This window comes from Nothoprocta perdicaria, unplaced genomic scaffold (assembly GCF_003342845.1).
Source record: "Nothoprocta perdicaria isolate Ctin4 unplaced genomic scaffold, notPer1 scaffold_457, whole genome shotgun sequence".
Classification (NCBI taxonomy): domain Eukaryota; kingdom Metazoa; phylum Chordata; class Aves; order Tinamiformes; family Tinamidae; genus Nothoprocta; species Nothoprocta perdicaria.
Window position 1 is genome coordinate 95,907 of NW_020455707.1, and position 25,782 is coordinate 121,688.

Consider the following 25,782-nt stretch of genomic DNA (forward strand, 5'->3'; position numbering starts at 1 on the left):
GTTTCACATCTGCTAAAAATTACAAGAGCAGCTTTAACCATGCACACAGTTTTTATTCGTTATGCACACACACACACAMAAAAAAATTGAGCTAATGAGTATGCCATCCTAGSCATAATGAATGTAATGTAATATTTAGGGCTATTTGGGCTGCAAATAGCCAATCTCATTATTTTCAAAATTTCAGGAAAGTGACAATGATCTAAGGACAGTCCAAAAACCAGGCTGTGGCTAAAAACACCTAAGCAGATGTGTCACTTTTTGCGTGAAGCCCTCAGGCACATGTAGCATCATGACAAGAGCTAAGACACCGCAATGTTTTGTGGCTTCCTTGGCTTAGCCCCATTGGGCAGGAGACCACGGTCTTCAGATGAGCATTGCAGTCTGCTGGTTACCCAGACCCAATGTTCTCCATGCATTTGTGTGTGTGTGTGTGTGTGTGTGTTCTTACCATCAAAGCACAAATGTCTATGCAGGTCACTCATTGCTCATCTCTAGGTCAGCAACCTGCTGTGAGAGGCCCTTGTCTTCTCCTCCTTCTTTTATGATGATGAGGAGAGCTGAGGAAGCATGTCCCCTCACTGCGTGTTGGTGCACATGTCAGGGTATTCCCAGCTTCTTGCTGAGCCACATTTCCTGGTGTTGGGTAGTGCTTTTCAGTGCTGAGTTGAGGAAGGAAATAAGGTGCGTGCTTGCCTGTAGGTGAGCTGCTGCTCAGCCATTCCTGACAACCCCAATACCTTGAGAAGCCATTGATCCGTTTCACTCTCATTTGAAGAGAGAGATTAATTTCAGCACTATCTGGATTTCTACAATTTTTATGGAAAATTACACAGCTAAAGAGAGGAGAGAGCGACACTGCAGATCACCGTCTCTCACACGGTAGGCATTTTATAATGGACATTCCACAGGGAAAAGAGAGTAAGGGGACAAAAGACATGAACATGGAGCAAAACAGGCTTCATTAACTCTGATGCTCATAGAGCARGTTGTATTTGACTCTGGAAAATTATTGGGCTAATAATGACATATCCAACTTAGCACAAAGTCTTAGGCAAGGACAACAGAGCTTGCAGGATATTCACTTTCATGTCATTCTACACACGAAATCATACTCCGCAACAATTTTTATTGGGATACTTTTATTTTGCTGCTTCACAGAAGCATCCTAAAGATAACTTAGCTAAGAAAATCAATTATGAGGAAGATAATTGTCTTTCAAAGAAGCTGAAAAAGCAAAGCACTGCACACTACAACTTAAATTAATCAGCTCATGCTGACCAGATAAGGCAATATTAATACCCTCTCCCTTTTGTTTTCCACCCTTTTTATTTTTTTTTTTTCTGGTGAGAACACTTGCGGAATAAGCCATAAAACACACCCTAATTCTCATAGCTTTTCTCTTTTAAATCCCAAAATTGTTTTAATGGTTTGTTTGATTTTAAACTCAGTGGGAGGATTTAAGGAAGTTCTTAGAAGAGCACCATTTTTTTTTCACCAGGATCCATTCATAACAAACAGATTGGTTTAAAGGTTAGGGGGTTAGTTATTTCCAGTAATGGCAACAAAATGACAAAATAAAATCCTGCCCACAGGATGGCCAGGCTGATCTGCCGGGTGCTCTTCAGCCTGACACAGGGCCGTCCATCCCCTGGCCTACCAYGCAGCAGAGCAAAACCACCTGCCTTCAAGAGCAGCATTCAGGCAGGGGCTGTGGTGCTCATATTGTTTACAATGAACTGGCCCGTTGAATCTATATGGAGCCTGTCCAGATACCCTGARGGAAAAAAATGTCATTTACATTCATACCCCAAAAGGAGGAAAAAATTCTTGCCAAAGAAGTACAGGCTGCTGAACATGGCAGATGGCCAGGCTTTTGGATAAAATCAAGACTGCCRTGCACAGGCACAGGAAAGGTATTGTTCCTCTTTGGAAAGCCACTTATTTTTACATGGATATTATTTGTCATCAACATCCTGATGTTTCAGGATGCTATTCTATATTATCAGTAGATCTACCAGTATCACAGTGGTCTTTTCCCCAATGCTCATGATTGTAGCGCAGTGACCCTGAGAGACCCAAGGCAGAGCTAGACTAGGCCTTAGCAAGTCCTCTGGGCCTTAAACCTTCCTCTGGTTTCAGAGATCCCTTTACATATTTTTCAGAGATAACCACACTAGATCTGTTCTTCTGGCCCAAATAGTTTATGATTTGCATTATACATGCCTTTTCCTTTTCCTAGTTATGCAATTTTCCTGCAGAACCCTGAATAACTGGAAGTAAGTCATACCCTTCTAATATTGAAGCCTTCAAGGCAAATGTATTTCATTTAAAGCCAGTAAAAAATTGCTGCAAAAATATACACCTTGAAACAGGAAAGCGTCAGGATTAATTTATACAAGGAAATGGCATGAACTGAGACAGATGGAACAAATGTCCAGCTGTACAGGCTAGTGACCACCTAGCTTGCACTTAGGAAATTGTCCAAGCAACACCTCACTTGGATGAGAGCTGAAACCTTGGCCTTGGACTGCTTCACAGAAAAACACAGTGAGAAGGGCATCAAGATCAACCCTGCAACGCCAGACCTTTTCTGAGGTGCACAAAGCCATTTATATCATTTTCTSACATTAAAACCGGTGTTCTTAATCAACAGGACATAGGGGAACAGATTAAATCTATGTGCCAGACAAGGAAAATAGAGCATTTGTTTGATTTTACCATCCTATGTCAAAAYCATTTTTTCACGGTGTGCTGTTCCTATCACTTCTAATTCTGCTTTCACTGCTTTGGAGGAGCACCAAAGGCAGCCCATATGCCAGGAGCAAGCCACATTAGTGTGTGTATCTCTGAAGTGTGTAAGTTATCCTCAGAGCCAAGCAACTATAATCGATGGGATTTAGGAGACCTGTTCMCTTCCTTCATTTAATGCAAATGTGCAACCAGCTTGGTCTAGCAATGCTCGGAAACAAATCCTAGAAAACAAATGAGCAGTAAGAGGAGAATTCAGTCGTGASTTGGCAATCAAAATTTGTCAAACAAAGCCAGATGACTTGTATTTCTCTGCTTGGTCATTTCCAGCACTGCCCAGAGCCAGTGAGACTGAAAAGAGAACGCAGCAGCTAGATGAAACACTGAGGAAAAGCGAAGCGGTTTCTCTCGTCTCGAGGGAGCACAGAGGTTATGTCAAGGTGCGCTCCACCCTGCAGTATGGTTAACAGTTACCTGCGAGACAAGGCAGGCACCCAAAGCCCAAAAAGCTTCTCCAGAGAAATTTCTCACCTATGGAGCAGCTCCCTTTTAGCACATCCAGAGTCTCTCTAAACTATTTTTTTCTGCACTAAGATTTTGCCTAAGTAGGCAAAGGAGGATGAAGAGTGCTCGTGACCAGATACCAGGGCACTGCTTTTCTTCAGCATCTGGAGAATAAATTTGGGTGAACTTGGCCTTACAAAGCAAATTCTGCCTTGGCAAGGTAGTAGGCTGCTATTTCAAGAGTATGAAGAGGCAGTTTTTGGAATAACGTTTACCACATAAATGAGATACAAGTAACATTTCAGTCAATTAAGTAGAAGTACCCACGAGTTCTGCCTGAAAGTAGGAGCACCAGAGCTTTCTCTTCAAGGAGGGATCAATACTTCCTTTGGAAGCAGGTCAAGGTAGGGGATCCTGCCCCTCTACTCAGCTCTGGTGAGGCCACACCTGGAGTATTGGGTGCAGTTCTGGGTTCCCCAGTGCAAGAGTGACACAGAAATTCTAGAGAGGGTCCAGTGTAGAGAGACAAAGATGATTAAGGGACTGGAGCATCTATCGTATGAGGCAAGACTAAGCRAGTTGGGCCTGTTTATCCTGGAGAASAGAAGGTTGAAAGGGCACCTYATCAACATTTATAAATAGCTGAGGGGAGTATATAAAGGAGGTGGGGCCAAACTCTTCTTGGTGGCAGCCAGAGACAGGACAAGGCRTAATGGGTACCAATTGAAACACAGGCAGTTCCATCTCCATATGAGGAGGAACTTCTTTCCTGTGAGGGTGACAGAGCSCTGGCACAGGCTGCCCAGGGAGGCTGTGGAGTCTCCCTCTTTGGAGATCTTCCAAACCCGCCTGGATGCCGCCCTGTGCCCCGTGCTCTGGGTGWCCCTGCTGGAGCAGGGGGGTTGGACTGGATGATCTCTAGAGGTCCCTTCCAACCTCAACCATTCTGGGATTCTGTGATTGGCATCCTCATTCTTTTGTTATATTAACAGTACCTACTTACAGATTGTGTGCTATCTTTTAATTCTACTATTCACCCTCTTCTCTGTTACTAAAAGTCATTGCTACTTCAGATACATTTCAGCTTATCTTTGACTCTTTTCCTCCAGAATTGACTTCTCTGCACCCTCACCACAGTCTGCTTTCTTTATATATATAATATATATATCAGTCTTCTGAAACTAGTAACATCTATTTCTATTTCTTCATAAATTGTCTAGCAAGCACTATAATAATTCTCAGTATTTTGAAGTCTCCAAATCATTTCTAAAGCTTCAAGGTCTGTGCTTCAAGGTTTCTTCAGAGTTCTTTCCAAGCCTTTAGTTTTACACATGACCATGATTGGCAATACTGCAAAATTATTTTCTTGCAAACAACCAAACAACTCACCAGGTCACTGTGTGCGATGGATACTTTTTTTTTTCCCCCGCTTTGGTAGTCTTGAACTCCTTGGACTATCAAATGCTTTAACTCATCCCATCTCGGCACAGAGGAAGTATGACTCAGTTGTACTGATCCAAAACTTCCAGAGTAGCAATTGCAGGTCAGCAGGTGAACATTGTGGGACTTMTGACCAAAGACTGAGTGAATCTCAGCACAGTTACTGTTTGATCGCTAAATAAAACACCCGCTGCTCTACCCAGGAGRCTACCTGATACCTGCAATTGGAGCAAGTCTTTTCAATACTTGCAAGGAGTGACGTCTCTGTGATCCTGGCACCGCTCTGCTACCAATAAGTGCCTTGAACAGCCTCTCTGCATCCTGCCTGCATCCTTTCTACTGCATAAGGTGACATACAATACGTAGGAACTTGTTTTTCATGTATTGGCCTGGCACAAAATGCTCTAACTGCTATTTTTGTATTTCTTTACTGGATGCCTTGTCACTCACATTCTGGACAGCTTTTAAGTCTTTCTCTGTGTCCTCTTGCTGAGAGCTATTAATGTCTGCCAACGAGCTTTGCAGCTGGACCCTTACACTCTGCTTCTCACCAGTCCCTTCTGTCCGCAGARGTCCCACATGGACATCCCTAAGCTCACATTCCTGTCCAGTTCCCCAAATCTCTTCTTTTTCCTCYGTTCTGGAACATTTTCCCTTGCAGCTTGCCAGATTCCCTCTCTGCCTCCAACACAGTCTCATCTACTGGTTACTTAAAAAAAGCACACATCACTCCTGTCACCATTTCCACGCAAAAGTATATAAAGTCCTCATGACAAAGCTGTCATAGCAACTTGAAGCTTGTCAGGTTTTCACGTTGTACATAATCTGCAAAACTGCACATTATTAAAMACGTTCTGGTACTCCCAATTACTTGCAAGTTATTCCCTTGATGGATTCTAGTGCTATATTCATCCACATTTGTCATCCTGAGGAAAACTTCCAGATTAAGTTACCATTGCTTCGGGGCAGTGAGGAGGGAGGGAAGTGCTCTGTCATGCCTTGAGCAGAATTAGAGGAGATCAAAGYCTCTAATACTTTCCTGGCTCAGTCGGTGGAGTGAAAGCTGTGAGAGGATGGGCTGCTAGGGCAGCCTGATTACTGCTGCATGCATCTCCTGAGCCTTGAGAGCTCAATACAGCGGCTGCTGTCATCCCTTTYGGAACATGCTCTGTGCTAACATTCACACTTAGAGTTTTGGCAGTTAACCTCAAATAAATGTACACTTATATATCTAGACATAAATTACATAATGCATCACATCCTGCTGAAACTCTAATAGGTGCTTAAAAGCCCTACACACTTTGCTTGAAGCCTACAGACCTCTATCATGAAGCTTCTCCAAGTCAGACATGCCATATATATCTCTGCCAATGACATTTCATTCACTAAATTCATCCCCCATTGCATTTGACTTGTGAACACCTCTTCCAAGGCTGGCTCAGCCTCAAGTCTGTAGCATATGGAGTGCTTTTTTTTTTTTTATTAGGCAATAAGGCTGAGGTGTGTGGAAAACGTTTTATTTCCTTTCAGATCTTAATTTTATATGTAGTCACATACAACTATTTTTCCATCAGTTACCTGATTTTCCTCCCCATATGCTCCAGACTTTACTGGAAAAAWTTCATTCTACAACAGAAATTCTTCAGCTTCTAAAGCAAGAAAAAAACCCTCTTGCTTTAAGAAAGAATACAGAGACTACTAAGTCTTTACTCTGGGGAATGTATTAATTGAATTTTAATTTTTAAATTTTGAATTTTTCAACTCCCAAGAAACTTTTGGATAGTATAGGAATTATACCAATGGATAAATAATTAACAAGCTAGTTAACAAGAATTAAAATAATAAATTGCTGAACGAATAATTTAATGAACATTGACACTCCTTTCTCCTGTATATGCAGAGCGACTTCCAGCTTTTTCCTTATATTGTTGAAAAGTCATATTTGCTCCCAATTCTCTGAAGCAATCAAGAGCCTTATTCTATATTTGATCCTACTTGAACAYGCTAGGGTAAAAATCTCACAAAGGTTTAAAAAACAGCATATTTGCCACTCGGTTCTGGGACAAAGGATACCTGCTGCCTTCCCATTGAAACTTGTTCTTTACAAAACCCACCAGCATCCTGAGGTTCCTCTTCAATGTTACTTAAGAGGGAGGATACCAGCAGAGTTTTCTCCATTGTTTCCAAGAATGGCTTCCTATTCTGCTATTTGTCATGTCCGCTGAAGTGGTTTCCCCACATTCTAGTATATTCTGAAGCAAAAGCAAATTTTCTTTTCCCTCCCTGATGCTGCTGGACCAAGCAGGACACTACCAAACTTYATCAAAATACAGAGTTATCTCTTAGCAAACACCATTTCCCAGGGGGATGCCAGTGAACTGCAGTGCCTTGGAGCTTGTTGTCCTCCTTCTCCTTTCTCAGTCTGCTTGTCTCTTTGGTATTTTGCTGCATTCCTCCACGTTTCCTATGAGGGCTTCAGAAACTGCAGCACACGCCAATCATCTTTCAGATCCCTGTCTTTCTGCAATAGTGTATGAATTTTGCCTGCATCTTCTTCTTAAACTGTGTGTGTCTGCTTGAGCAGGGGGTTTGTACTAGATGATCTCTAGAGGTCCCTTCCCACCTTAACCATTCTGTGAAACAACTGCAGTCCTGGTCTATTCTCCACCGTATTCTGTTCTTTTGTTGTTGCTTTAAAAGCTGATATTGTGATTTTCAGCACTATTAAAGCAAATTCTGTGACATTTGCCAGACACTACCACCTACTTCTCCTCTTCCTAGAGCATCTAGCATCCCAGAGCACTTGCCTATTGCTCCTGGTAATTCTAATCTATGTTTGCAAGATCATTAACAGCCTTATCTGACAGACAGCCTGCCAAGAGTGGCACATTTATCCCCTTGACACCAGCAACTTCACAACCTCCTTGAGTTTCAGGACTTCTACAGCACTAACTTCGGATTCTCCCTTTAACTCATACCTCGACATTGTCAATCCCTGCTGCTTTTGGTCAGTGATGTTTGCTTAGCATCGCACCCACTTTCCTTTCAGGAGGTATTTCTTGTATTCCCCAGMATAGGGAGCACACTTAGTCATCCACTTTTGCCTTTATTTCTTCTGTTGGGATGCACCATTTCCTTTCACTTAACTGCAGCTGCCTCCAGGTTTATTGATCCTCACATCCAAGCGGCCTCTTCTGTGAATTACGCAGTGACCTGTGAAGCCTCCCCAGCAAAGGACATCCAGATGCTTGCAAGCATAAAGAGGCACTAATATAAAGCATCTGGGAAGGTGGTTTTGTTTGGGAGAAATACCTGTCCTGACTACGCAGATAAATTGAGACTTCCAGGCTTGCACTTTCTAAAAGCTTCAAGTATTTTGTGTCTTTTCTTTGTCTTGAAACAACCTTCTAGCCAAATGGTAAAATTTGCATCCCAGCAACACGCACTGAGCTAATTACTAAACCTTATGTAAAGGGCTTTCCTTATATTAAACTTACATATAGCCACAACACTTAAGAAAGGCTTGTACACAAATACTGTCAACAGACTCCAAATTCTATGGGAGAACAAAGACAACAAACAAGAAGACACCAGCAACACAAGGCACAGGTATACCCACTTAAGCTATGGAGAACTTGCTGTCTGCATATGAAAGGAAATAGATCCACAATTTAAAAAAAAAAGGGAAAAAAAAAAATCTCTGGTCTCGCCCCAGTGATACCAGCCACAGGGACTGCTTTTAAAGGGCAAAGTTGCTCTCGGCTGGCGTCTGTGTCTTCCCCGTCTCGCCATCACGTTGCCCACTTCCTCCTCATCTCGCCCCAGCCACTTTTGCTGAAGCTCTGCCGAGCCGGGGTAGCAGCGCAGATGGAGGGATGTCTCCCTGGGGAAAAGAGCCTGCTCCCAAACTGGAAACAGAGATAATTTTCAGATGTCTTGCTTTCTTTTTCCCACAAGCTGGAGGGGCATCCAGTCTTCCTCTTTYCCCTCCCTCTGGGGATATCTTTTTTGTTCTTTTCCTCCATCGGGAAATATGCATTAATAAATAAATATAATCAGTCAATTCCTTGTCCCATCTGAGCCTTTTTGCAAAAACGCAAAATGCCACTTCTGAGTGAAATCAGTGAGAATCTGTTAGTTCAGTTGAGAATATTTTAAACATTAATTCTCCTATGATTTTATTTGATTTGGTTCTGTTTTGTCTTGTATTTGGGTGTGTGTCTATAAGCAGAAACAAGAGAGATTCCTCCCTGTGATTCAGGAAGGAATGCAGCCTCACATGGGGGCAATTTTTCTTTTCAAATAGTTTCTCCTCAAGGCCACCTGAGCACCTCATGCTACCAATTAGAGCAGTGTTAAAAACAATATGCAATCAGGGTGCTACAATAAACCTCATCCTTTTTTTTTTTTTCTTCTTTCTTTACATTTAGGCAATTTTGCTATTTCCCCTGCCCCATTCCAAGGCAAATTGTGACCATAAATGAACATCCTAAAGATCATGATGTCAGTCTCATCCTTAAAACCATAGTTTCCTCTCCACCCGTGCCCGCCTTCCCACCCCCAAAAAAAAAAAAAAAAAAAAAAAAAAAAAAAAAAAAAAAAAAAAAAGCCCAGCAAGCAGAGGCTTCTCCTTTTATCCCACTCAAACCCAGAAGCCAGAGGAAACACAGGTAAAGCAGCACCACTTCTCTATCTACTTTAGCTCCTTACAAGCCACCTGGAAGATATTAAGGGATTTAGGCAGGCTCCTTCTGCAAGGGAACATCTTTTCTCRCCAGTCTCGGAGGACTTGCTTTCTGTGCAGCCTAAGTTGGTATAGGTTTCAGTTCAGTCTTTGTCTATAAATCAAGCTGGATTTGCTTAAAAAAAAAAAAAAAAATCTCCCTTTGCTGGTTGCTTCAGCAATTGAACCCTCCCCTGCTCTCCTGGCTGCTGCTGCTTGGCAAATGTGGCTTCACACCAGGGCTGGAGAGCACAGCAGGACACAAGCCCCTGCGCTGGGTTTGGTGGCACGGGGCCGTAGGGAATAACGCACCAGGTAAATGATAAGGGTTTGGGAAAAGAGTTAGGACTCTCAAACAGGCGCAGACGCTCCCAAGCTCTGTGACTTTCCATCTTTAGGTGTGGAAATATCCCATATAGACCAACCACCTTCTTTCCTCCCCAGATATCCCCATGTGGGTCAGGCACGCAGAGAAACACTCACTGGGGGAAATATTCCCCTCTGAGAGGTTCATCCCAGCTTCATAGGTGACAGAGCAAGGGAAAAAGAAGCAGGGAATTGACGTGCATCTAAATTCTTACAGCAGGACTAGAAATCAGATTTCCAAATAGGGCAGTTTGGAAATACCAGAGAGTCTTTGTGTGAGAAGAAGAAATGGAGCTCAGTGAAGTGAGAGCATTTCTCTAGAGCTGGAGTCAGATTTTTAAACCATTTGACAAAACTATGTCAAGCAAATGGTCAATTTGTCAATGTCAAAAAGCTTTTGACAGTGCTGGTCAGGGGAATTTGAGGGACATTTGGGGAAAAGTGGTAAGAAAAGAAAAAAAAAGCTTTTTGCAGAGTAAAATCTTGAAATACAAAGACTGAGCTGGCTTGGAAAATCTACTCTCATTTGGTGGTGCTCAGTTCTAGCTAACACCTTTCAATTTTGTGGATGGAGCTTTTTCATATTTCCTGTTTCACTAAACAAGATATTTTATCTCAGAGGAAAACAGACACAGACACTGTGCTGTGAAGGGCAAAAGCCCTGGCCTGTGAAATTCATGTTCTACCAGACTTGAAGTGGTTTAAGAAGAAAAACAAACTATTCTGAGTTAGGTAACGCACAGATTGCATTTTGGATTTTACAGGTCTCAGTCACTACCCCGTGGGGTGTGAGCACACTGTCTGTCACCACAAAACTGGCCCGGAACTCTGCTTGCTTCCAGGCTGGGTAAAAAATGGACTCTGGTTCCCTCAGAAAAGGTGCCACAAAACGGGATTATTCTCCTGCCAAGGCTGCTCCGGACGCTGCCAGGAGCCTTTGCTGGAGCCCTCGCTTCTATTCCTGTGCCTGAACATGCCCCTTCGTCGCAGAGCGGCAACTCCTTGAAGTTCATGGGAGCGATTTTGCTCCATCTCCAATCAACGTGTGCCCAACCAGCCTCACTTTGTTCCCTGGAAATGAGTATTTTCCGTTTGCTTTGATGGGTTAGCAGCGTAGTATCACTGGGAGGGTTTCAAGTGCACTACAAATAGACCCATTGCTAACGCTTTGATAGACCCTCCCTTGTGCTGCTCTCTGTTCAAAGCCAGTGAGATTTAGTAGCTTTGGGTACAGCTCTTTTGTAAGGGTATGAATCACTACCTGAGGCTTCAAGCAGAAAGAGTGTTTGCTTTAGTCTGAATGAACTCAACAGTCAGAAAGAAAATAGCTGCAAGACATTGTTTGAAAGAAATGTGTTCCCTGGCATGAATGGCTAAAAGCAGATCGGCAGATCAAGCCGCAATTATTTAGTGCATTAAGAACCAGCAGGATACATTCCCAGGATATTTCGAGGCATTGACAGATCTTTGTTTGTGTCCTGAATTTCCAGAAGATCAGAGCAGCATCAATGGCAGGACATTTTACTGACAGTAATAACTACCTGACTATGACTTACCACAGATTTCTGCCTAATAAACAAGCCTTAAAGTATTCAGTGACCAGAGCATCGCAAGTGACACCTTATTATAGGTTGGTGCAAAATGAATATCAATGCACAAAAAATCCTTTCAGCTACATATGCAGAGGTTACATTGACCTTGTAGAGCATTTTACGGATGTTACTAAGAGCAGAGCTAAAAATTTCCCTAAAATCTCTTCATTAGAATGATTCAGCTTCACCCATTTTGTATTTTTTCCCATATATCCACGTTTTAATGACTCCTCGCCTCCATAACAACTGCTCCCTGCTTTGCTCTGGGGCTGGCAACCTGAATCAGTATAAAATGCACATGAAGATCAGCACAYGGTGCACAGAAGCCAATCGGGCTTCTATGTCGCAGTTCCTGCAYGGCTCCCATGCCGGGATCGAGCTCAGCCTAGTTTAAATTCTGCTCACCAAGGCAGGGCCTCACCCAAAGGCCTTGCTAGAGGAAGCGTGAGGCTTGCCCCGCCGCAGCGGCCTCCCCAGCAAAACTCCTGCGGCTGCTTGCGGCGCCTCTCTCTGCCTTCAGAGGGTGGCTTCAAAGGCGGCAGGAAGACAAGGCACAAATGCTGCTGCCTAAAGCGTTATRGGCAGAACTGAGAGTAACCAGTCCAAGTCCTTATTCAGTCCACAGCTTTGTCTTACACGGAAGTTTCCAAATCCTCCATGCCAGGTTTTCCAAGCCTGGAACGCAAGCAGATACAACCACCATCCCCTGGTGGGAACCTAGCAAAAAAGGAGTGATGCCCAGGTCAAACAGTGAGTGTTCCTCAGTTAAAATGCAAAAGATAAGATATAACTAAGAAAGGTGGATGTGCAGGAGTGAATGAAGAGCAGAGAAAACCACTCTCTGCCAGGTTCCTCATGGTGGCTGATGCCAACCATCTCAATGGACACTTGTCCTCCTCAAAAGTAGCCCTCACAGATCATCAAGGAGGAGACCAAGAGCTCAGGATGTGAGACTGGCTTATGGAGACTGGTCCTCTGCAAGGTAAGGTTGCCCTTTACTAGGTGGCTGTCTGTTTCCTGAGGCATTTTTCACTGGAAAAACAAAAGGATTTCATATTGTTTTCTTTCTTTTTTCCTTGAAGTGAGATTCCTGCACAGACGCAGCTGGGAAAGGAGAAGTGTCGGGAGCTTGGTGGGCTGTTTCAGAAAAAAACATGTACCAAGTTGTACCCTAAGGCACCACTGCTAAGACCATGCTCTGCCACGTGCATAGGACTGCCAAGTGGATCTGCAAACAGCGAAACCAAGGAAACCTCTCTGATGGATCCTGCCCTTCCTGCACACAAAAGACATGATCTTTGAAGATAATAAAAAAYGGATTTTCTTGTGAGATACTGTAAGAAACATGCTGCTTTCCTATGATTTTTTTCAAACTGCAAGGACTGCAGAGGGATAGACTGCGTAGAAGCACTTACCCAATTTGATCACGTCAGTGCTGCTGGGGGTTGTAGGTTATAGCTCATGTTCTGCTGTGCACCAGGGCAAAAGGTGGGGATATCTGCAAGGCATGGGGGCCAGCAGCAAGTTCACTGAAGTAAGATGGGGAAAATATCCTAGGTGCACTGCTTGAGCTGAAGGAAACTCACTGAAAAACAGTCCCATGCAAAGAGCTGCTCTAATGAGTGAAAGCAAGGACAAGCTGAAATGACTCACGGGTGTGTAACCTGGCTACAGCTGACAGTAAGATGACTGGGGATTGACAGGCYGGGATGACAGGCTGGAAGATGAGCTCCCAGTGTAAACAAGCTCAACAGCAAAGTAGAGAAGCATCTGATGACTGTCATTTAACATAAAAAAAAAAAAAAAATCAGCACATGAAAGTGCTCAGGTGTGCAATTCATGACCTGCATGTAATAAAACAGGTATGAGCAACAGCCTCAGGTGCACRCAGAGGTGAAGGTACAACAGTAAGACACAGCGTTATAAGAGAAGCAAACGGACAGCACAGCAGCCTTGCAACAGAGATGAACTGCATCATGCAAAGCAAATGCGTGGCCAGCAAGGGGGAAGATGGTCAAACTCATGTTTTCTACAGGTACTGCTAATAATCAGAAGAATAAAGGAAGGCCTTCAACATTGCGATTATGTATTTTTGCAAAGGCAGAGGAACCATTGGCATGGGCTAGGTTGAAAATAACAGGTTTCACTTGCATACACACCCACACACAACCATGTATGTGTATACACACACACACATATATATACACACAGCTAAGAACTTAAGAATTATGAAGAATAATGGATACTACAGCCAAGACATTGGCTAAAAGTCCTTACAGTAAATATATTCATTGAACATATAACTCAAGCCAGGTATTGGTAATTAGAAAAGACAGAGAAAGAAGTTAGCAGCTTTCACAGTGCCACACTTTCTCTTGGAGAAACTGTCACCGTGGCATGCGATGTGCAACATAAACCAAAACACTTCCCAAATCAGGGGAAGAGACTGTGTTTGAATTAGCAAGAGAATTTGAATTGAAGAAGAGAATAGTTCAACTCACTCTGTATCCTTCTAATGCAGACTCTATACCTACTGTACTGATTCATGTTTTTAGCTTGTTTTAGATAGCCTAAATGATAGATTATTCAAAGGGACATTCTTCCTGACACTGAGCTCTACCTCAGCTTTCTGCTAATATTCAACCTAGCATTTAAAAATCATTTTTAATTATCTGTCACTTAAATAAAACCTATGCATGAAGGATCCAGCAAATTAGTTATTCATTATGTTGAGGTAATCTAGCCCTTTTAGTGACAAGCTTCTGGATTCTTTAGAAGTTTCCTTTTATCTGAGAAAAGCAGTGACTCACTGGTGATCAGACAGGAGGGTATGATTGCACTGGGTTTGTTAGACAGTAATATTATTAGGCAGATTATGCCATTAACAGCAGTGACAAAAACAAAGTTAGCTCACACTGAATGGGACTTAGGATGGCATTTCTGAGAAGTTTTTTGAAGCAGAAACCTTCTAATGGACGAAATAAGTCATTTTTGTAAGACAAGGGCACATTATTATTGTAGCAAACAGCATGCATATCTATAGACCACTATTTGAAGCTTCTGATGACTATTTTTGTCTTGCAGGCATCACTGGGCAGCAGCCATGGGCCTCCCCGAGCCATGTCCTTCTGTTCAGTAGWGAGAAGGAAGCTGATGATGGTCTCCAGCCCAGGTCAGCCAGAAAGGCAAAGCTTCCAGCACAGGGAGCTGTGACACAAGTCTGGGTTCCCTTTGCTGCCCAACAGACAAGTGCAAACAGGAGAAAGATGCTACTGGTGGTGGCAATCTCAKAGGAGAAGCCAAGAGCCGAGCTGGCACAGAGTTGTGTCGTGGTCTGAGAAGTTAGCCACGTGCTCCCTGCTAGCTCTGGATGGAGTCACACCRCCACACTGCCCTCACCCATGGGAGAGCTTGCATAGAACCAGGTCAGGGATTTTGCAGAGCACCACGATGTGCTGCATAACATCTCCTCCCTCCCCATCACATGGGCTGCTTCTTCCAGGTCCCATCTGAAACTTGCACTGAAAATAYTTGTGCTGAGCCCCTCACATGACCACAGCCTCCTAACGGGTCTCTTGGTGGAATCCTGCACCATCCTTCAATCCTCAGATAACACCAGCCCCTAAACAGGTACCAGTCTACAGCACTTCAGATAACTAGATATCACGCTTCCCTTATCAAAAGACTTGGGTTATTATTTCGCTTTATATCCCGGTCTTCCTGGTGTTAAGCTTTATTAATACTGCYCAGAACATGCCATGCACCTCGGGGAGCAGTGAACGCTGCTGCGTGAAGGACTCCAGCACAGAGCTCTGCACGTTTCGCTGTGGATGCTGCCGCAGAGCYGGAATTCCTGCCCAATTTGCCCTTGGTGGGTCACTCATCAGCATCCCTGAGGCYCTGGGCCACACTGCTAACCTGAAGGGATCAAACAACAAAAGAAAGAGCTGAAAATAACCGTACAGTTCGGTCTTTACAGCTCCAAGGCCTTTGAGGGCTGCTGGAAGACGCGTGAAGCACTTTCTGTAAGTCACACCGCAGTTGCACTCTGATCCTGAGTAAAGAGTGGCTACTAGTTACTTTAAAATAGACAGTTTTGACTAACCCAGACTTCTTAAAAGTATGTTCTGATCTTTTTAATCTCTTTGCACTCTGCTTTTTCCAGTATTACAACATATGCAGTTTTCAATAACACATAAATATAATAAAATGTGGTAAATCAATTATTCTCTCATCACCCAAACTTGGTCTTGACCCRCAACCCCAACAAAAAGTTCCCTCTTTATTTTTATTTATTTATTTATTTATTAGCCTCTGGCTGCCTTAAGGCTTTTTCCTTTTTGTTTGGGCTGAAGTCAAGGGCAGCAGGCAGTGAGGAACCTGAATTTGTACAGCAGGSCTAGACCCACCCTCTACAACTGACCCTCTAGGCCCAGAGTCTCTTCATGTGCTTCCAGTGCCATAAATTAAGCCAGCTTAAGCAGTTCTTCCACTGTCCCTTAGTCCTTTTYCCCCACTTCCCTCCCCCTAACTGAACTGGATTAATAAAACTAAGAAGCAACGGGCTCTGCTTACTTCTTCAGGGAATGCAGGTGCAGGCTGTTCTGAAGGAGGTCAGATTTTACATGCACTGCAAACACCGACCACTCTCCCTTTCCCCCTCTCCTGTCTCAACATCAGGGGTAAGTACCCAAAGTTGTGGCTGTGAAGGAGAGATCCAGAACCCCCTCCATCCTGGACAAAAGCAAATTAACTAGTATTATTAGTGGTGTGCTGGACACCAGAAATAAAATACAGGAAAAGGGAGTGTGTTCCAGAGACCTCCGCAACAGCGGCCCGTGTCCCGGGACTGTGCTCACCTGGGGCACTGGATCACCCTAGGGTTCCTGCCAAACCTGGACAACAGCAAGAGAAACAATGATGATTTTTCTCTCCCTTCTTCCCAGCCATTCTGCTATCCCCGTTCATGTGACTCCATAATTCAGCACCACACAGGTCACAGATCTCAATGCAATAACTAGAAGATTCACCCTGTATTCCCTCACTTCCCTTCTCGAGCTGGAAACCCCCATGGATTTTTTATCTTGCAGGTCATAGCTCCCCTCGACTCATGCTGCCACCTCATACAGACAGCAACCGCAGACTTAAATCAGACCCTTGCTCCCAGCCCTCTCAAATAAACACTCACGTGCAAAAATCACATCCGCCTCCTTTCTCTCAACCGGAGCTTCCTGCTCAGCTTGGCAAGGCCTCACAGTGAGATTAAGTTTCTTTGTTCTTTGAAAATCTTCTGCTCTCCTGATCTCTAGACCCTCAAAAAGGTCTTTGGATCAAACCACTTAATCTAGGGTTCAGCCAGCACATTGCTCAGGCCAAAGCTGTTGAAGTTAATGACTGCCCCTATGTCATCTGCCGGAGCCAGGCCTCAGCAAAAAGAGCATCCCTCCTCCACACAGCAGCTTTTGGCAATAGTCTCCTTCTCTGGAGATCTTTAAAACCCGCTTGGATGCAGCCCTGTGCCACGTGCTCTAGGTGACCCTGCGTGTGCAGGGGGGTTGGACTCGATGACCTCTGAGGTCCCTTCCAACCTTGGGCATTCTATGATTCTATGAATACCGTAGCACCAAGCAGTATTCATAAAACACACTTCTCAGTGAAAGAAGCACAAATTGCATATTTACAAAGAATGTGATATTCTGACCTGTGCATGTCACACCTTATACTTGTTTTATCACACTTTCACATTTCCAAAAACCACCTGGGTTCAGATGACATTAAACACTGCATGAAAAACTCTTCTGTCAATGTTAATAAATGAAGGAAATAGCAATATTCACTGCAGATTCTATTTAGTAGATTCAAAAAGGTCACTAAAAATGCCATTGTCAAATGGGAAACGGGATGCACGCAGCTGAGATTTAGATTGGCCAGAACTCAGGGACAATGAGTCAAACTGAAACCAAAAGGGCAGGACTCTTGTGTGAGGCATCACAAATTGAGATTCTTGCATTCAAAACTTGAAACACGAGGGGGAGACAGTGTGGGCTTTGCAACAGGATCACAGCTTGCAGTCCCTGGAGGGATTTCACAGGGTTTGAAGAGCAAGAGGGGGAAAACAACTGTGTGGATAGAGGTGTGTTGATTGCAGACAGTGGGAATTGCTAATGAAGGCCACACGGGACTAAGAGGGATGATTTAGAGCTCCAGTACCTTTATTGGTGAGTTTGACATCTGGTTAAGCAACACGAGCACTTTGGGCGTCCAGCAGCAGCGTTAGATGTGAGGGGCAGCATGGATGGACCACCACCRCGTATCTGCCTGGGCTGGCTCAGCCAAACCGGCCCATTTCTCCCGGGTGCCTCTACAGGGACAAGCTTCTACAGAGAGCAAGGTTAATTCTGCTGCCTGTAACTGCCTGTAACTTCCTACTCCCTTTGCTTTCCCTCCTCTATGACCTGCTTGCACTAGCACGAATACGAATGGCATTCYGCCCGCAGTCACAGCAGAGGAACTGGTCACGAAAGAGGAGGCCTTCAGTGCTGCATATCCATGGCAGATTTTAATTTCATTTTGATATGAGACAGGACTTTCATATTTTGCAGCGAAACTGGGCAGCATGAAACCTCCATCATCCCTCCCCACCTCAATGGCACCAGATTTGCTCAAGTAATGCCCTTCAGTAAGTAAAGAAGCCACCATGAGTGCTGAGGACCGTGTCCATTTGGGTGAAAAGCACATGATCTGCGTACACAAATCTCCTGTTTGCAGCTCCTGTGGATCTCAATCCATTCACCTCAGCAGGAGGCTTTCCACTGTTTTTAACAAGACAGAGTTGATTTAAAGAAAATTTACAGGCAAAATTCATTCACGTAGCAAGCTCAAGTTGCTCCAACAATCTGAGAGATTTGGGAAAAAATACCCAGCCTTTCCTCTCCCAAACTCTACCTGAACTGTATCAAATTTCTCCATAAACATGATTAATATAAAGAAGGGAACTTTTATATTAGAATTGCCTGATTGTAATTAAATATATGTAAGTTTACAACATACACATTTATTTAAAAATTGCCCAAAGGATACTGTAATAAAGAGATGTTGCCTTCTGAGTTTGAAGCACAACTGCACACACCGAAGTTTGTTGCTACATTAACACAGATAGATTCTGTAATTAGAAAGTAAAAGGCAAGCAGAGGAATCATTGACAGTTCTGTGCACTGCTTTGRTTTCTCCTAAAGCTGAAATGCGTCTTTGGGGAAGTGATAATGTCTTCATGGGCAACTCTGGACAACTATACAATGCCCAACATCCATCCATGGTGTGATACTTCATGACTGCACGGCTACATTTGCAAATTGCTCCAGTTCCTAAAGTTTGATTCTATTTTTATCACTATTTCCACTGAATTTCAGTGTTTACCAGAGCGTAATATTTCTCATTTTTAAGTATATATAGGATTTTTAAAGAGTGATCTGTTCATGTGCTGAATCAGATACAGAACACAAATGAGAACAATTATATCCTGCTTTCAGTGCAAGAAAAAATATTTGGGTCCACTACAATGAAATACAGCAGAAGGCAGGCAGATGATGCATTGATGTACTGCACTAATTTCTGACTGCTGGATAAAAAATGGATTTCTATGTTGGTACAGTGTACCAGAGAAACTAAGTAAGTGAATTCAAGATAGTATCTACTAAGAGACAAAATATTTCTTTTATTTTGGGTTGATATCACTGCAGATTCTGTGTGAAGCTGGCTGATTTCCAATATAAAACAAAGGCACAAATACTAATTAGAGCGAACACCCAGACCAGTTCACGGCATCCAGAACGATAAGTCAGGATGGCTCAAGTTCTGCAGACCAAGCAAAGTGGATCAGACCCTGATAAAGCAATGCTCTGTTTCATTCTAGATGATGCCACATGTAGCTTATTTTCAGACATATCTAAACAGAAGAGGGAAAAAAATGGAGGAAATTATGTCTAATATTTGCCATATTCCAGATTCTGCTCTTAGGGACACTTCCTATTGAATTTATTGGGAGCAACCATATGAAAAGCTGCTGCTGCTGGTTCCTATATGCCTGGCAGGGCAGAACAGGGCAGCATGTTGTCTAGTTCTGGCGCACACCACAAGGCACTGGGTAAGGCCCAGGCTCTCCAGCCCACCCAGAGGGCACAGGAGTCACAACTAGTCAGAGGGTAGGTAACAAAACAGAAATAGCAACTGCATGAGGAGCTCAGGCCCTACACCCTTCATGCTGCCACATGCCTGTTTCCCCGAGAGTGGCCTCAAGAACCTATTCTCTCCGTGCGCTCGCAGTGCTGCTGGATCTCCTCTGCAAGGTCGAGACAACGCAAAATTCGCCACTTCTCAGCGGCCAGCTCCTCCTTGGATACCTGGCCCAGCAGTTTTTTGGCAAAGAGGTTCTGATCCTGCATGAAAAGGCCCACAGCAGACCTTGGGGCTTGTGGGAGGTCCTCCAGGCAGCCACTTGTGAAACAGAAGTTGATTTTCTTCTCACGTCTCATCCCTGGTCCTCTTTCTTCAATCCAAGTCAGAGGTCTAATGTGGAGGAGCAAAGAGAAAAGAAAAGAGCATTYATGAGGAAATTAAAAAAAAAAAAAGTTCTAGTTCTAAATGTTTGCCTGCAGGTGAAGGAAAGAATCAGAAAGGTCTTTCTTAATTACAGCAACGTCTTGTCTTACAGTATGTGATGAGCTGCAGTGGTAGCCACCACCTCTAAGCCAGGTGCCGATGCCACTGGCTACTGAAGCTCTTACCAAAGCCCACATCATGGCCCAAGGCAGCAAACTCTTGCTAAACGATCCTCAGCGCAGACACAGACAACCTCTCTCYTCCTGCTCTTCCTTCAGCTGCCTAAACCCTACCATTAACTTTCTGCAGCCCATTAATCAGCACTCATTATTGCTTCTGTTTAGAAGATACAGACTATTTTTCTCCCTCGGTTATTGATAGCCCTTCCACAGTCCTTTACAGCCCACTTTAGTCTGCCACTCACAAATTACAAGGGCAAGATAGCAAGAGAGAATAAATCTGTCTCCAAGTGCAGCCCACTAAATCTTCAAGATCATTAGCCCTGGAAAGAAGTCCTCGCCGGCCTACGCCAAGCGCATCCTGCGGAGCGCTCGGCCTCAGGCCTCTGCACCCCGCTCCCACATAGGAGCCAGTTGCTACGTTCACTCTGCAATATAAATTATCTGTTATTCACCCCTACTGCCATGCACAGATACTGCAAATTAAGCTTAGCCCAGATGGACCTGGCTGAACACAATTAAACTACAGAAAAAAATCACTCATGTCATAGCCTGCAAAAAAAAATCAGATGGAAAATCCACACAGGACTGTTAAATGCAAGGACAGGAGGTCCCAAGGCAACGTGCCACGGCCAGCCAGAAGGCTGTTTGGGGAACACAGCACTGAGAGCTTCTCATGGTCCCATCTCTTCCATCCATGTTGCCTGACGTGGACCATGGTCCAAGACAGGGATCTGAGCTAGCAGCATTTTCCTCCTGCTCATCACAACTGTTTTTATGTCCTTATGCCAGAGAGGTTCAGGTCACTGCTGCTGGGGGCTGCTTTATCTCAGGTATGTGCAAGGAAACCGCAGGGCCAGCACAAGAAAGCCCTCCTGCCATATAAATGCACGGAGTCCGAGACACGACGTGGTCCAAAAGGGGCAGTGCCAGCACAGGGCCACCTCTCCAGGGCTATCTGGAGCACATGCACGTCAGCGATGGGACTCAAGCTAACGCCTCCTCCTGCTCCAGCTCGGGAGAGCTGCTGAACCACAAGCACAACTAGGCAGAGCAAGCAGGGTTTAATCTAAGTGATTAAAATGACTGATTTAGATCAGGAAATCTTGGTTTCACTCATAGACTTATCATCTTCTGCAATTGCACTTTTAGTTCTTTAACCAAAGGCATATGTATTCTATTTAACCGGTAACCAAAACACGTTAATTCACAAATAATTCCAACTGCTACAGTAAGTTCTGTCCCTTTCTTGCTGTAAAGATTGTGGTAACTGTGCTCATTATTTAAGCAGTTATGTAGCTAAAAAAACAAGTTTGCATTTTATGTCAGAAATGTGAGAAGGTCTACTTTTTAAAAATGATTATCCATTATGAGAATTGTATCAAAGTATTATCTTAAGTATTATTATTAGCTATGGATTTATTTATAAGTGTTAAGACTATTATTTATATTTATTATTTTAAAATGTATTTATATGTATTATATATTATTCCTTAGTTTATAAGTGTTAGGAATATTATCTAGAAGCAACAACCCCCAAAATTTTGACAAATAAATAAAGCCATGTTAATTATGCTTCTCAGTTAAAGGAAAATAAAGTTTACAAATGTGTTTCCCTTTCACGCTATTTACAAAGGAAGCACTTTCTGCAGGAAAGAAACTACACTGACTGTTTATGGTCACTGCACCTTTCCAGATATTAGACTAGCAGAGCTCTTGTGGCTAAATTCTATTCACAGTCCAGAAGAGGAGACTTTCTGCTTTTCTGCTTCCCAGTTTCCTCTGATGATCAGTGGCCCCAGTGGCTGGACTGCACTGGCTGAATAAATCAGAAGGATGAAAATCCTCTTTTTGCCCTTGTAGAAGAGATTAAGCTGGTTTCATGCGTGAAAGCATCCTGGGGTCACTCAATCAGCATTTTATATACCAGCTTCTGCAGAAAGCATGCACTACACGATTTTTTTGATGCTGAGTTTGAAGCCATTTCATCAGATTTTTGCAAGCTTAGATCTTGACAAAATATCATTTCAAACGTTTATCAAGAGATATCAGTTTCATCAGAATATGTATTCAGAAAATGTGTCCAATTTCTTTCAAATATCTCCCCTTTAATGATTCAAAGATATCAATAATTTTTATTTACTTTGCATTTGGAGGAGAGCTAGACCTTACCCCCAGACAACACCGAAACAGAGGCCGCACAAAGCACTCTCGCTCCAGCTTGCGCTAAAAATTCCTTTTTGACATTTGCTGAATCCAGGCTCAGCAACACAGGGATAGGAACTGCGGTCCCAGCCCAGCTGTGCTGTCATCAGAGGTTTCCCTTTTTCCAGGCTTGCTCCATGTTTAGCACAGAGGGGCCGTCAGCTCGACTGTTTTGGAAACGTAACAGCGACAGAGGTGACCTCTCGGAGCGCTGCGCGTTACAAGCTAGCACTCCCCTCCAAAGCTCACCCCGAGACAYAGCAGCAGCCAGCACGGGGACAAATCCAAGGCTAGGTGCTCCAGCTTTTCCAAAAAGGATGGGACACCTCTCAGGGAAGCTGCAGCAAGAGTACAAGTCAGACGAATCAAGCTGCTGGAGAGGGGGACCGAATTCTCCGGTGTTCTCACTCCCTGGACGTCAAGGCAGGAAGGTCAGCAGGAGGCCGGTCGGGCGAGCGGGCAGCCCCCCAGAACACGGGGTAACTTGCCAGCCGTGTAACCGAGCCCAGGGGCATAAAACAGGCAGCACCGGGGACCCTGGTGACCTGGACAGACTGGACAACTGGGCGGTGAGAAACCTCATGGAGTTCAACAAGGGCAAGTGCAGGGTCCTGCACTTAGAGAGCAATAACCCTGGACACCAGGACAGATTAGGGGTGGACCTGCTGGAGAGCAGCCCCGCAGAGAGGGACCTCGGCATCCTGGTGGACGACAAGTTGACCATGAGGCAGCAGTGTGCCCTGGTGGCCAAGAAGGCCAACGGGATCCTGGGGTGCATTAAGAAGAGCGTCTCCAGCAGGTCGAGGGAAGTGATCATCCCCCTCTACTCAGCCCTGGTGAGGCCACATCTGGAGTCCTGTGTCCAGTTCTGGGCTCCCCAGTACAAGAGGGATGTGGAGCTGCTGGAGAGAGTCCAGCGCAGGGCTACCAGGATGATCAGGGGCCTGGAACACCTGCCCTGTGAGCAAATGCTGAGAGAGCTGGGCCTGTTCAGCCTGGAGAAGAGGAGGCTGAGGGGGGACCTGATCAGCGTGTATAAATACCTCAAGGAAGGCAGTGAGGAGGAGGGGGCTGGCCTCTTTGCAGTGGTGGCCAGCGATAGAACTAGAGGAAACGGCCACAAACTGAGGCACCAAAAGTTCTGCAGGAACTTAAAGAAACACTTCTTGACAGTGAGGGTGCCTAAGCCGTGGAACAGGCTGCCCAGGGAGGTTGTGGAGTCTCCTTCTTCGGAGATCTTCAAAACTCGCCTGGATGCATCCCTGTGCCACGTGCTCTAGGTGACCCTGTGTGTGCAGGAGGGGTTGGACTAGATGRTCTCTAGAGGTCCCTTCCAACCTTAAGCATTCTATGATTCTACGATCCTGGAATGCTAACGATAGCAAAACACTGACCCACACAAATAGGGATCAGTGGGCGAAGGAAGGCAGCCCTCTGCTAGCTGCAGAGAGCAAGAAAAATATACAGAGATTTCAGAAACCATGCTACATCTAAGGGATACCACCCACAGCCGCTGAGGASTGAGCGGAGACAGGACACGCCGAGCCACCCGCTAGTTCCACCTGCTGGAGTTAATGCAAAGCTCACTCGCTAACAGTTCATTACAGTTTCCCAGCACATTGCTAAGAGCATCAATGTTTCATAGAGAGAGAAGCAAAGGTTTAAAGAGCACAGGCCTGACAAGCTGCAATGGGCTTTGCAGGAGCTGCCTGATCTGTGCTTCAGCTCTAGTGAAGCTAGCAGTCCAAATGAGCCCTGAGTCTCCACTCCCCAAATATCTCGTGCTACAGGTGATTATTATTTCTTTTTTCAGSAGGCTGTGGCTATAGGTGGCTTTAACCTATCTGAAAAGGCATGACCTGCATGTGAATGACCCACAAGGACCAAAACCGAGGATTTCCAGCAAAATACACCACCAGATATAGAATCAAGCTGAGTGCTCAGGATCCAGTATGGGACACCAGCTAATGAATTACCTCATGCTCAGAAAGCACTTAAAAATAAATTAGTTTATAGCAAGGCTATTGTTATCATATAATAAAGGGCAGATTAACCTCATTATTATAAAATGCAAATCAGAAAGTCACAGTGTAATGACTGAACAAATAGACATGTAATTCCTGACTGTTAAATTCTTCATTTTGCAGCATGAGGCTAGTGTAACAAAAAGACAAGAAATTAGAAAGAAACTAATGCCCTGSTCTGGAAAATCCAAGGGCACTTCAGGACTGCAGACTTAAGCACTAGTCAGAAGTGAATTTATCACCTCGGCCCTTCATTATACTTAGTTCAGTTCATTATACTTCTGTCCAATATGTGTCATTCCCCCCCAACCTTGAGCTGACACTAGTACAAGCATTACAAGTCTRTGTTATTTTCATGGAAGGAAGAGAAGATGCAAAATTCCTGCAGAAGATACWGTACCAGCCTGACTGTTACTCACTTCTTGTTTGCAGTCTGAAAATGGGCTGTCATTTTGGAATAATTCTTCTCCTTCTGCTCTTCTCGGGTAGCTGAGGTAACAGTGAGGTCTCCAAAAAGGTCCACCAGCCAAGTCAGCCGGGCAATTCCACTGAAAGCTGGGAATCCTGCTTGCTTTTCATCGAGGACACTGCCTGGTGCAACAGCAACACAAACACTTGAGAAATGGGAAAGAGAATATGGCCCTGTGCAGGAAAGGCTGAAGTGGTGTAGGCCTGGACACGAGAGTGAAGACCTCCACTGGAAACTGGGGCACTTGCTCAGGGCTTGTCTTGCTCTGCATGAATGAAGGGGGCTGGTCTCTATTATCACAGTGCAGCAGAGATGGAGGAGCACTCTCCGTCCCACTCAACAAGGTACACRTGGGCTTTCTTCATCAGAAGTAGCACGAAGATGAACAAAGTAATGGGCAGTTGTTAAGGGAAAAGTGTTTTTCAGATAGTTCTGTAATTTCATGGCAGCATCCAGCACATGGTTATCTCTAGTCCACTTATCAGTGGGCTCTCATTTAAATGAATGAGCAAAGCCGAGGAGGGCTGGCACCTCTGCCAAGAGGGCGGATGAAACCAAGTAAACTTAGGTCTCCTCATTGGTACTGACCTGTAAAATGTAACGTTCCCTTCACCAGGTCTTTCCCAGCCACCTCCTTTTTCAGCTGCTTGTACTCTTCAGTCAGCAGTTCAATGTGCTCCACATGGAGGACTTTATCTGTTGTTAAGAAAAGCAAAAACCAGGCCAGATTAAATAAGAGCTTTCTCCGTGAATCAAAGAGTAGTGAAAGCTTCAACAAACACCAGAGGGAGATCACTTAAAAGCATCCTCATTCATGACTGGCAAGATGATGTCAGGAGAAAAATCAAACTCGGGCTCGGTGCTGAGGCATCAGTTTTGGGTTCACGAGTCTCAGGAAGCAGAGTCTATAATAACATTAACCACTGTGTGA

General features: G+C 44.3%; 1 protein-coding gene across 4 annotated transcripts in view; it reads right to left on the bottom strand.

The window, feature by feature from the left end:
* Positions 1–18,130: 18,130 nt before the first annotated feature.
* BLVRA (biliverdin reductase A) overlaps positions 18,131–25,782 on the bottom strand; it is a 30,122-nt gene continuing 22,470 nt past the window's right edge. For all 4 annotated transcript variants that reach the window (XM_026046704.1, XM_026046705.1, XM_026046706.1 and 1 more), the window contains exons 5-7: positions 25,440–25,547; positions 24,802–24,973; positions 18,131–19,941 (exon numbers count right to left, since the gene is read on the bottom strand). In XM_026046704.1, the coding sequence (XP_025902489.1) occupies positions 19,668–19,941; positions 24,802–24,973; positions 25,440–25,547 (554 nt within the window). In that variant the 3' untranslated portion in view covers positions 18,131–19,667. The remainder of the gene's footprint in view (positions 19,942–24,801; positions 24,974–25,439; positions 25,548–25,782) is intronic.